At 62.2% G+C, this 12,685-nt stretch overlaps 1 protein-coding gene across 1 annotated transcript; it reads right to left on the reverse strand.

The window, feature by feature from the left end:
- Positions 1 to 4,172: 4,172 nt before the first annotated feature.
- Positions 4,173 to 6,260, reverse strand: LOC111257054. Its single transcript, XM_022826077.1, has 4 exons — positions 6,066 to 6,260; positions 5,470 to 6,017; positions 5,044 to 5,283; positions 4,173 to 4,197 (listed from the first exon to the last, which is right to left on the reverse strand). Exons 1-4 carry the CDS (start codon positions 6,258 to 6,260, stop codon positions 4,173 to 4,175), a joined length of 1,008 nt encoding a protein of 335 aa, XP_022681812.1.
- Between the last annotated feature and the right edge of the window lie 6,425 nt (positions 6,261 to 12,685).

Raw genomic sequence — 12,685 nt, forward strand, 5'->3', positions numbered from 1 at the left:
TCTCCTTTCGCATTCGAGCCTCCTTGCCTTCCACTTAGTTCATCCGCGCTCGCCTCGTTTCCTTCGCTCCAAGCCGCGCGCTCTTCTTCCCATCTCCGTCGGTCTCCTCCCTTCTCCGGCGATGGGTTCCTGGGGGGTTTCTCACTTCACCTCCTCTCGCGCCTAGGGCCTGGTGTGGAAGGGTCTCCTCTGCGAGAGGACGGCGGCGGGCGAGTGGGAGCTGCCGGGGCCGGAGCAAGTTCCGTCGCCTCCCGCCGGCTACGTCGTCTCCTTCGCTCACTTCCATGAGCATGGATTCGCTTCCCCTCCAAGCCGCTTCTTCGACGGACTCCTCCACCACTGCGGGCTTGAGCTCCAGCACCTCAACCCCAACGGGATCCAGCACATCGCGGTGTTCGTCGCTTTGTGCGAGGGATTCCTGGGCATCGAGCCCCACTTCGCGCTGTGGAAATATTTTTTCACAGTGAGCCTGTACCAGAAGTCGGGGAAGGCCGGGAGCCAGCAGCGGTCGCCTCCGGTGCCGATCGGGTGCGCCGGGATCCATCTCCATCACACTCGCTCCAAGGAGTACATGATGGTGAAGACCTCGGTGTCCCACAAGGGGTGGCACAATCAGTGGTTCTACATGAAGAGCTACCCGGACTCCCCCCTGCCGGCTTTCACCGGCCGCACCATCGATGCGGCGCACGAGGTATGGGCGTACGGGCCGGTGGAGAAGGAGAAGAAGCGGTTCTCCGACTTGCTGCAGGCCATCGAGCAGCTGAAGAGGAGTGGGCTCACCGGCGCCGGGGTCATCGGCGCGTACCACGCCCGGCGGGTGGCGCCGCTGATGCTCCGGGCCCGGCCGCTTGGCGCCATGACCCCCGACGCGCCGACCGAGGGCACCGCCTTGGCGACGGGCGCGCTTGCCGCCTCCGAGATCCGGCAACGGCTCCGGGAGGCGCTGGAGGACACGGACGTCGAGTACCTGATTCCCGGCCACCCGCCGATGCGCCCGGAGTCGGGCTTCATAGACCTGGTAAGGAGTTGGTGCGTCGTCTTCCTTTCCTTGTGTCCCGCTGTTTGTTGTTCTGACGTGGAGCTGCTTTATGTTTGCAGGGCTCACTGACCCGGGTCGCGGACTCCCTTCCGCCGGTGCCGGAAGATGCCGAGCGGAGGGCTCGCAACCATCTCCAAGCCGAGGCGCAGAAGCGCCACAAGGACAAGGAGACGGCGAGGAGGCGGAAGAAGGCCGCCAAGGAGTTCCACCGGCGGCGGAGGGGGTCGGTCGTGTGTGACGACGACGACGACGATGAAGATGAAGAGGATGAAGATGAGGAAGAGGATGAGGAGGAAGAGCTGGTTCCCCCCCGATCGGGGGCTTTGGTGATTCGTGATGCGCCCCCGCAGACGGCCGCGGGGGGTGAAGTGGGGGAAGCGTCCACCCGGGCTTCGGCTCCCCCAGGCCCTGGGGCTGTGCCTCAGGGGCCAGCACAGCGCGCACCCCAGGAGCTGGCGCGGACCGCCCCCCAGGGGTCGGCGCAGGGCGTCCCCCGGGAGCAGGTGCGGGATGCCTCCCATGGGTCGGCGCAGGGCGTCCCCCAGGAACGGGCGCGGGGCGCCCCCCCGGGGTCGGCCCAGGGCGCCCCCCAGGAGCGGGCGCGGGCCGCTCCCTCGGGGTCGGCGCAGGGCGTCCCCCAGGAGTGGGCGCGGGACGCTCCCCCGGGGTCGGCAAGGGATGCCCCCCCGGTGTCGACACGGAGCGCCCCCCGGGGGGCTTCTGAGCCTGCCCCCGCCGCAGCTTTGGGCCCGGCGCGGGGCGCTCCCCAGGAGTCTGCTCGGGGCGCTCCTCGGGGGTCCGTGGAGCCCGCCTCCACCGCCGTGCCCGCTGCCGGAGAGCAGCGAGGCGGCGACAAGCGGCCGTTGCCGGATACCCTGGGGTCGGTGTCCGGCTCCGAGTCGAAGCGCGCGCGCCGCCCTTGCTCTTTGAGGGCGTAAGTTGGCTCTCCCTGCGTGTCATTCTTTCTCCTCTTTTTTCATTTGTTTCTGCTGACGTCTGGCCATCGATGTGTAGCACTTCTCCCCATGGCCTCACCCTGCAGCTGGCACCTAAGAAGGCGCTGCGGTTGTCGGCCTCCTCCAGGGGGCGGGCCGTGACCCCGCCCGCGGCGAGCGGCGGGGTTCCTGGTGCGGCCGCGGATCCCCCCGCGGAGGTGGCTCCTGCGGAGGCGACTGGCGGAGCGGCGGCGGTGTCAGCTGCGGGAGGTGGAGCGGACTCTACTCCGCCTTCGGCCCCTCCGGTTGCCCCTTCAGCTCAGGGCGCGATCCCCCCGGGCTCTCAGGCCGGGGAGGTGATCGACCTCGACGCCGACGAGGCGGAGGAGGCGGCGGCGAAGGGAGGCAGGGCGGATGCCCCCGCTGCCGTGGCGGGATCAGAGGCGGAGGGGGCGCCTGCTCCCGGAGGCGCGGCGGCGGCAGAGGTAGCGGTGACGGAGGCAGGGGCCTCCGCCCCGGTCACCCCCGCGGGAGTGACTCTGGCGGCTGAGGTGGAGGTGCCCACAGGGATACCGTTGGCAGCCTCGGCGGCGACGAGCGTGCACGTGCCGGGGCCGTCGGCGGATCCGGTGGCCTCAAGCGCCATGGTGCCGTCCTCGACGGCGACGTCAGGGTCGGCCCCTGTTTCAGCCTCGGCCTCCTCCGTTCCCAGGGCGTGGAGGGGGAACGTCCTCCGCTGGTCATCCCGCGATGACCCGCCGAGGCATCTCTTCGTGCTGGATGACGCCGCCGAGTGGCATAGGTGGCAGGCAATGCAGGGCGGCGTCGCCCAGGTCCAGGCGGCTCTGACTTCGGCGCTGGGAGTTCTGGGCAACACCGTCCTCCCTGGCAGCCAGGTATGTTGCTCCTACTATTTGGTGATGGGTACCTCCTCTTTGCTTTTTTGCCTTAACGGCGTGTTGCTTTGCAGGCTCTCCAAGAGGGCAGCCGGGGGAAATCTGATTTCCTCCGGCGGCAGTAGGGTCTTTGGGAGCGCTTCAACACCGAGAGGGAGCGCACCAGGGACCTGTCCCTGCAGCTTGGCGCCGAAAGGGAGCGGACCAGGGACCTGTCTCTGCAGGTCAACGCCGCCCAGGGGGTCATCCGCGACCTGCAAGGGCGTGAGCGGGCAGCGCTGGAGGAGTCACGGCGTGCGGAGGCCAGGCTCCAGGCCGTCACCGAGAAGGCCCGCCTCGACCTTGAGGAGTTCCAGGCCATCGCGGAAAGGGCCCGTCGCGACGCCGAGGGGCTTAAAGCTGCTGCTGAGAGGGCCCGCCGCGACGCCGAGGAGCTGGCGTAGCTGAGGGGGGAGCGTGGAGCCCTCCGCACGGAGAACAATCAACTCCGCTTGCAAGTGCAGGGGCTTCAGTCCGCCGTGTCCCAAAGCGCCAACCGGGAACGTGAGCTGAAGACCCAGGCCGACGGTGAGGTTTTTTCCGTTCCTGCGTTCCTGTGTCGTCTGTGTTCTGTTTTTTTTAACTCGGTGGGGTTTTTTGGGTGGCTCCTGCAGGTGAGATCGCCAAGTTGCGGGCTCTGCTCGACGAGCACAGCGCCCTGCGAGATACGGTCCGCGTCGTCTGCGATGACTTTGGTGTAGCTCCGGAGGAGGGATCGAGCTCTCTGCCGGCTCGTGTCCTTGGAGTGCGCCGTCACCATCGCGATATCGCCGTGGACGCGCTTTGCCTTGGCGTGCGGTGAGCCTTCGGGGTCTTCGGCTCTCATTATTCTGGCATCAACTTTGCCGGGATGAGTGAAGAGTACTGCGCGGGCTACACCGAAGCTGAGCTGGACGAGATCGATGCCGGGGTGACCGCGCCGGCGGAGGCCCTCGCGAAGCTCCTGGAGGATGAAGCCGTCCCTCCTGCCGACCATGAAGCCGCCGCTCCTGCCGACCCCTCTGGAAATTAGTTGTACCGGGCTTGCGCCCAAAAAGTTTGTAATTATGTCAGTCCTTTGAACTCGTTTTGCGTCGGCCGTACGGGCCTGTTCTTATGACTTTCTGTTTGCACGAAAGAACCCGATTCCCTCTATTATTCCTTTGGGCTCGAAAGCTTAGGATGCGTTGCCGGGTGCGTCAGTAAGTTTCGATGAGCGAAGGTGCCGTAGCCGCTGGGGTGTAGGTTTTTCCGCGGTCCGATCTCAACTTGCCTGAGCATCGTTCACGCATCCTTATATTTTTTGCATCTAAAGGTTTTCGAAAGGGAGTGTTCGGTTTGAAAAAGAAAAACGTTTTCTTTTTAGGTGGCGCCCAGCGGCTGGGGTCGGGACCCCTGATAGCCCCTGAGGGGTATGCGGTCCTGGAGCAAGGCCAGGGTCGGATACCCCTGAGCTTAACGAAAAAGACCTGAGCCGAGGTGGCTCGGGGTTCCTTTTTTCGCAGAAGAATAAAACTGGTAGCCCCCGAGGGATGTGCGGCCCTGGAACGAGGCCAGGGTCGGATGCCCCTGAGCTTAAAGGAAAAGGCCTGAGCCAAGGTGGCTCAGGGTTTCTTTTTTCGCAGAAGAACAAAACTGGTAGCCCCCGAGGGGTATGCGGCCCTGGAACGAGGCCAGGGTCGGATGCCCCTGAGTTAAAACGAAAGAACGAAAATGACGGCAAGTTGATGCAGAACTTCGAAATGAAAGCTATGGGTAAAAGCGCCTTAGCTGTTCTATGTTCCAAGCGTTGCTGAAGATTTGCCCGTCGGGGGTTGCCAGCTTGTAGGTGCCTGGTCGTAGTACTTGTACGACGATGAACGGGCCTTCCCACGGGGGAGTCAACTTGTGCCGACCCCTGTTGTCCTGGACGAGGCGAAGCACTAGATCACCGACGTTGAAGGTGCGGCCTTGTATCCTGCGGCTGTGGTAACGCCGTAGGGCCTGCTGGTACTTAGCTGAGTGTAGAAGGGCTACGTCGCGCGCTTCGTCGAGTTGATCTTGTGCGTCCTCGAGCGATGCCTGGTTTCCCTGTTCGTCATATGCTTTGACCCTCGGTGACCCGTACTCTAGGTCGGTGGGCAAAATGGCCTCTGATCCGTAGATCATGAAGAACGGGGTGAACCCCGTCGCCCAGCTGGGGGTCGTCCTCAAGCTCCAGAGGACCACTGGGAGCTCCGCAACCCACCGTCCGCCGAACTTTTTAAGGCGGTCAAAGATCCGTGGCTTGAGACCCTGGAGTATCATGCCGTTGGCTCGCTCGACTTGCCCGTTCGTCCGGGGGTGCGCCACTGCCGCCCAATCCACTCGAATGTGGTGGTCGTCGCGGATTTGAAGAAATCTCTTCCCAGTGAATTGCGTGCCGTTGTCGGTGATGATGGAATTTGGGATCCTGAAGCGGTGGATGATGTTGGTGAAGAACTGTACCGCCTGCTCGGACCTGATTTGCACCACTGGTCTTGCTTCGATCCATTTGGAGAACTTGTCGACAGCGACGAGAAGATGGGTAAAGCCCCCGGGCGCCTTTTTGAAGGGTCCGACGAGGTCAAGCCCCCAGACCGCAAATGGCCATGTGATGGGGATGGTTTGCAACGCCTGCGCGGGTAGGTGAGTTTGGCGGGCAAAGAACTGGCATCCTTCACATGTTCGGACTACCTGGGTAGCATCCGCGACCGCGGTTGGCCAGTAAAAACCTTGTCGGAAGGCGTTGCCAACGAGTGTCCTCGGCGCGGCGTGGTGACCACAAGCCCCGGCGTGGATATCCTGGATCAGCGCCTTTCCCTGCTCGATCGGGATGCAGTGCTGGAGGATCCCAGTGTGGCTTCTCTTGTAGAGCTCCTGGTCGATGATGGTGAAGGATTTTGCACGGTGCGTGATCCTGCGGGCCTCTGTTTTGTCCGCCGGGAGCGTGCCGCGGACAAGGTAGTTGAGGTACTGGGCTCTCCAGTCGACTGGGGGGTTGGCCCCTGCAGCGGTGATTTCCATGACCACGGGGTCGGATGGGTCGGCTTCCGGGGCCGACTCGAGTAAAGCAGCGTTGATTTCCTCGGGGTCGGCGCTCGGGTCCGGGACAGGTGGTGCGCTGCCGACCTCCACCAGCTCGGGTCCCGATCCTAGTGCTGGGCATGCCTCGCTGACCCCTGCCGGCTCCGGATAATGGATTGAGGGCTTCAGCTGGTCGCTAACGAAAACGCCATCAGGGACGGGCATTCGGCCGGACGCCGCCTTCGCCAGCTCATCAGCGGCTTCGTTGAAGCGCCTTGCGACGTGGTTGAGCTCCAATCCGTCGAACTTGTCCTCGAGCTTGCGGACCTCGTTGCAGTAGGCTGCCATTTTGGGGTCATGGCAGCTCCACTCCTTCATGACTTGCTCGATGACCAACTGAGAATCGCCCCGGACGTCTAGCCGACGGATTCCCAGCTCGATGGCAATGCGGAGCCCGTTGAGTAGGGCCTCGTACTCAGCGACATTATTGGATGCGGGGAAATGGAGGCGGATCATGTACCTGATGCGCACGCCCAACGGAGAGACGAAGACGAGGCCTGCTCCGGCGCGGGCCCTCATCAGCGACCCGTCGAAGTACATCATCCAGTACTCCTGCTCCTCTGGCGCCGACGGTGCTTGTACCTCCGTCCACTCGGCCACGAAGTCAGCAAGTACCTGGGACTTGATGGCAGTGCGGGGGACGTAGGTGATACCCTGGTCCATAAGCTCAAGCGCCCACTTCACGATCCTTCCTGTTGCATTTGGGTTCCGGATTACTTCACCAAGCGGGAATGAAGAGACGACCGTTACCGGGTGGGAGGTGAACTAGTGACACAGCTTCCTCTTCGTGATGAGGACGGCATAGACGAGCTTCTGGATCTGTGGATATCGTGCCTTGGACTCGGACAAGACTTCACTGATGAAGTACACCGGGCGTTGTACCTTAAGAGCGTGCCCCTCCTCCTCCCGCTCCACTACTAGGGCCGCGCTGACCACCAGGGTGGTCGCCGCGACGTAGAGCAGAAGGGTCTCGCCGTCGGCGGGCGGGACTAGAATTGGGGCCTTCGTCAAGAGGCCCTTGAGTCGGTCAAGTGCCTTCTAGGCCTCGCTGGTCCATTCGAAGCGGTCAGATTTCTTCAGGAGCCGATAGAGAGGAAGACCTCGCTCGCCGAGGCGCGAGATGAAGCGGCTTAGGGATGCTAAGCATCCCATGATGCGCTGCACTCCCTTTATGTTCCGGATCGGCCCTATGTCGTTGATGGCCGCTATCTTCTCTGGGTTTGCCTCGATGCCGCGCACAGAGACGATGAAGCCTAACAGCATGCCCCTTGGGACACCGAACACACATTTCTCGGGATTAAGCTTAATACGCTTATCCCTCAGCCTTTCGAAGGCTAGCTCCAGGTCGGGAACGAGCTGGTCACCCTTCCTGGACTTAACCACGATGTCGTCGACGTAGGCCTCAACGGTCCGCCCGATGAGATCCCCGAAGCACTTCAGCATGCATCGCTGGAAGGTAGCCCCCGCGTTTTTGAGGCCGAACGGCATCTTAACGTAGCAGTAGTGACCAAAGGGGGTGATGAAGGAGGTAGCGAGCTGGTCGGCCTCTTTCATCGCGATCTGGTGATAGCCGGAATATGCGTCGAGGAAGCTGAGGGTTTCGCACCTGGCGGTTGAGTCGACTATTTGATCTATGCGTGGCAAAGGAAACAGATCCTTTGGACACGCTTTGTTGAGACCGGTATAATCGACACACATCCTCCATTTCCCGTTCTTTTTCGGTACAAGGATAGGATTGGCTAGCCACTCGGGGTGGCGCACTTCCTTGATGAACCCGGCCGCCAGGAGCTTCTGGAGCTCTTCACCAATGGCCCTGCGCCTTTCTTCGTCGAAACGGTGCAAGCCTTGCTTCACTGGTTTGGAGCCAGCCTTGATGTTCAAGGAATGCTCGGCGACTTCTCTCGGGATGCCTGGCATATCCGAGGGCTTCCACGCGAAGACGTCGCTGTTTGCGCGGAGGAAGTCGACGAGCGCGCTTTCCTATTTGGGGGATAGGGCCGCGCTGATCCGCACAACCCCGCCATTGGAACAGCCGGGATCGAGAGGGACTTCTTTGATACCTTCGGTGGGCTCGAAGGAGGTGCTCGACTGCTTGGCGTCGGGCCGATCTTCGATCACCTCAGCAAGCTGGACCGCCATGTCGCTGGTGACGGTGATGGCCGCGGCATACTCGCAACACTCCACGTCGCACTCATATGCCTTCTGGAAGGTTGTGCCGACGGTGATGACCCCGTTGGGCCCCGGCAGCTTGAGCTTGAGGTAGGTGTAGTTGGGGATTGCCATGAACTTCGCGTAGCACGGCCGTCCCAAGATGGCATGGTAGGTTCCGCGAAACCCTACCACCTCGAAGGTGAGGACCTTCTTCCTATAGTTGGAAGGGGTCCCAAACGTGATGGGTAGGTCGATCTGCCCAAGAGGCGTCGCCTGCTTCCCTGGCACGACGCCATGGAAGGGTGCCATGCTGGGACGGAGGCGGGAACGATCGATCCCCATAGCGTCGAGAGTCTCGGCGTAGAGGAGGTTGAGGCCGCTGCCCCCATCCATGAGTACCTTGGTGAGGCGCGTCGTACCGACGATGGGGTCGACGACGAGAGGGTAACGCCCCGGATGCCGGACGCGTCCAGGGTGGTCGGACCTATCGAAGGTGATGGCCGGTCCGGACCAATCGAGGAAGGCCGGAGTCGCAGGCTCGGCCGCGTAGACCTCCCGGCGCTCCAGCTTTTGCTGGCGCTTGGTGTCGTACGCTGCGGAGCCCCCGAAGATCATGAAGCAGCCGTCAACTTTAGGGAAGTCGTCTTCCTTCTCTTCGTCGCCCTTTTTTTCCTCATCGGGCTTCCGCTTCCGGTCACCTTTCACCGGATTGCCCACAAAGTACCTCTTCATGAGGTTACAGTCTTTGTAGGCGTGCTTGACGGGGAACTCGTGGTTTGGGCACGGTCCCTTGAGCAGCTTGTCGAAGAAGCCGGGAGCGCCTTCGGGGGGCGGCTGCCCCCGCTTGCGCTCGACCGCGGCCACGAGGGGGGCCTCGCGCCGCTGCTTGCCCTTTTTCTTCTGCTGGCGGTTGGAGGTGCCTTTGTCGGTGTCCTCCTCCCGTTTCGCCTTGCCTTTGGAACGATCGAAGATCGCTCCGACAGCCTCTTCACCAGAGGCGTAGCTAGTGGCGATGTTGAGGAGCTCTTTCCGTGGTTCGCGGGCCTCAGCGCCCTAACTCGTGGACGAGGGGCCGGCAAGAAGTCCCTGCTAGGAAGGCTCCTATGACGTCGGCGTCCGCGACGTTGGAGAGCTCGGTGCGCTTTCTGGAGAAGCGCCGGATGTAATCCTGGAGGGATTCGTCCGCCCCCTGACGACAGCTCCGGAGATCCCAGGAGTTGCCGGGGCGCGTGTAATCCCTTGGAAGTTTCCTATGAAAACCTCTTTCAGGTCGTTCCAGCTGCGAATGCATCCCGAAGGGATATGTTCTAGCCAGACTCGCGTGGAGTCTGCCAGAAAAAGGGGTAGGTTGCGGATGATAAACAGGTCATCGTCCGCCCCGCCAGCTTGACATGCAAGCCGGTAATCGCTGAGCCACACTCCAGGATTCGTCTCCCCTGAGTATTTGGCTACACTCGTGGGTTGCCTGAAGCGCGGTGGAAAGGGCGCATTTAGGATGCGCGCGGAAAAGGCTCGAGGCCCGGCCGCCCCTGGGCTCGGGCTGCGGTCTTCCCCGCTGTCGTAGCGCCCGCCACGGTGGACGTGGTAGCCTCGATCTGCCCCGTCTTCCCTGCCCGCGCGGGAGCATCTCCGCGCGTTCAGGGTGTCGTGGGCGTCGCGGACGAGACCGACGCGCTGGTGGACGGATCGAGCCTCGCCTACCGCGGGTGGCGGGGTTCGTTGGGCGGACGCGGCCTGATTCGCCCCCGGAGGGGGTTGATGGACAGATTCCCCCCGCCGTTCCGGGGGCGTGCCATGCGTCGCCCGGCTGGCATTCTGCCCGTGCCGCCGAGACGCTGAACTTTCCACCTGCTGGACGGCAGCGCACTCGAGCAGGTTGCGCATCTCTTGGCGTGCCCGTCGCTCCTCGGGCGTCGCTGGCTCGGGGAGCTGTCGGAGCAACACCGCCGCGGCGGCGACGTTTTGGCTAGCGCGGGCAAAGAGCGGCGGATGCTCTCCGTCCGCACAGATGCCTTCCTGGACGTCGCGCGCCCGTTGTCGCGCTCCCCCCTCGTGGTGGGGGTGCTCTACCTCTTGGCGAGCGCCCACGTGCGCTTCTGGTTGCCGAGAGCACTCCGGGGCCCTGGGTAAGGCTCCAGTTGTAGCTGCGGCGCGCGAGGGGGGAGCCCGTTGTCTCCCCTCGGCACCATCGCCGTTGGACCCTTCAGAGTGCGCGTCGACCACAAGGCACTCGCGCGAGGGGCGGGGACTCCCGCTGCTGGAGCCAGCGTCGGAGATTGTCCTCGCCGTGCCTACGAGCTCGTTGCTCGCGGGAGACGTGGTCAAGGACCGCGCTAGGAGGCGACCGTAAGCCCCCGTAGCGTTGCGTAACCCGAAGGGCTGTCCCTCTGGCGAGGTCCTTCTGGTAGGCGACCGGCCGCTCGCCGCCGTCCTGGCGGCGGGGCCGAGGGCAGCAGGACGTGCGGGCAAGACGAGGACAGGGATCAGCTCGATCCCTTCCCCGGTGGCCAGGAAGTCCAGGCTCCCGAAACGGATCAGGGAGCCCGGAGCGAAGCTGCTATCGTAATTGGCCATCTGGGGCTGGAGATGAACGCGCAAAGGTCCCCTACCTGGCGCGCCAACTGTCGTTGTCAAGATCAGCGGATCAAGACTTAGACTAGTAAATTTCTTTTATGCGCGTAAGCCTCAGGTGGTTGCGTGGGAGACACTGATTTAGACTGGTTCGGGCAAGGAAAGCCCTACGTCCAGTATCGGGGATGCTAGTATTGCCCACGCGGGGTTCTGTAGTAGGGGGTTACAGATCGATGCGAGAGAGGGACTGGTCCCAAGTCTCCTTCTTGCTTGTGCTCTCCGGGAGAGTTGTTGTGTGCTATGGCTTGTCAGAGGAGAAGAAGCCGATCCCCTCTCCAGCCTCGGGTTCCTCCTTTTATATTGCAAGGGGGGGGCGGACTTACAGTTGGGATCAAGTAAAGAGGACTGTAAAGAGTAAAATGTAGAATGGTAAAAGGTACGGCAGGAAGGAGGAGCAAGATCCTAGGCGTTCGATGCCTCTGCCGGCCCTAGACGAGCGCCGGCGCGCATGCCGGAGGGGGAGGTCGCCGTGTGCCAAGTGTTGTTGCCCCCTGCAGATAGCTCCTTCGATGCTCGTAGGCGTCAGATCATGATGAGGGCGTTCCGTCGTTATCCCAGCGTCCGTTAGGGAGGACGGTGGATGCTGATGCTCAGGCGATGGCTGCTGAGAGGGAGAGCGTCACATCCATGCTGCCGGGCACGCGGGACCCGAGGGCGCACGGGGCCCAAGGACAGGCCGCCCTCTCCTTTGCTCCGGCCGGCGCAGGCCATGAGTACCCTGCGGCGAATGGGAGCTGGCCGCCGGCACTGTAGCCTGCACAGAGCGGTCGTGCACGGGTACTTGTGTTGGGTTGCATGAGGGGCGCGGTCGCCCTGCCCCCCTCCAGGCCTGCGGCGCATTTATGGCGAGGCCGACGGGGGGACCCACAGGATTTTGTCTGTCTTGCCCATCTGGACCGTATCCGAGGGGGACGCCTCCCCCGGGGGCCCCGGTGCGCCCGACCCCTTCACTTGGGGTCGGACGAGGTGGAACTCCGTGGCGAGGAGTCGGGCGCCCCCGACCCCGGGGTCGCAGTCGGGCGAGGCGGAAACTTTGCGGAGGGGGGTCGGACGTTCTCGATCCTGGTGCCTTGGTCGGGCGAGGCGGAACTTTGATCACGCCTAGGTGGGCCCGGGCCTCCGTGTCTGCTTCCTTAAGTGGTGTCTTAGGGGAGCGTTAATATTTCCCCCCAACACTTGGGAATGGGTTTGAAATGGGGTTAGTGGATAAAACACTCTTTCTCCTCAAGCAAGGCAATGACTTGTTGATTATTCAGATATACGTGGATGATATTATCTTTGGTGGTTCTTCTCATGCTTTGGTTGCCAAGTTTGCAGACGATATGAGTAGAAAATTTGAGATGTTAATGATGGGTGAGTTGACCTTCTTCCTCGGGTTACAAATCAAGCAAAGCAAGGATGGTACATTTGTGCACCAAGGCAAGTACATGAAGGATGTGCTGAGGAAGTTCGATATGGCTGACGCCAAGCCATTGTCAACTCCCATGGCGACGATGATGGCTTTGGATGCGGATGAAGACGGAGAACCAGTGGACCAGAAAGAGTACCAGAGCATGATCGGCTCCCTCCTGTACCTGACGACGACGAGGCCGGACATACACTTCGCCGTGTGTCTGTGCGCTCATTTTCAAGCTTTACCGAGAACATCTCATCGTCAAGCGGTTAAGAGAATCATGAGGTACCTTCGTTTCACACCTAAGTTTGGTTTGTGGTACTCTGCCTCCTCGACACTCACACTTAGTGGTTACTCCGATGCGGATTTCGCTGGGTGTCGGTTGGATCGCAAGTCCATTTCTAGTACTTGTCAGTTTCTTGGTTCTTCTTTGGTTTCCTGGTCTTCCCGCAAATAGTCCAGTGTTGCTCAGTCTACCACCGAAGCCGAGTACGTTACCGCTGCTAGCTACTGTTCCCAGCTGTTGTGGATGATCTCC

The sequence above is a fragment of the Setaria italica genome, chromosome IV (assembly GCF_000263155.2).
Source record: "Setaria italica strain Yugu1 chromosome IV, Setaria_italica_v2.0, whole genome shotgun sequence".
Lineage (NCBI taxonomy): Eukaryota > Viridiplantae > Streptophyta > Magnoliopsida > Poales > Poaceae > Setaria > Setaria italica.

Excerpts from the sequence above, each read along its gene's own strand:
- LOC111257054 (XM_022826077.1), bottom strand. The coding sequence starts at position 6,260 with ATGGCAGCCTACTGCAACGAGGTCCGCAAGCTCGAGGACAAGTTCGAC. Across the intron at positions 6,018-6,065 it reads ATTATCCGGAGCCGGCAGGG|GTCGGCAGCGCACCACCTGT; the intron begins GTCAGCGAGGCA and ends GAGCTGGTGGAG. Across the intron at positions 5,284-5,469 it reads GCGGTCTGGGGGCTTGACCT|ATTCACTGGGAAGAGATTTC; the intron begins CGTCGGACCCTT and ends CAACGGCACGCA.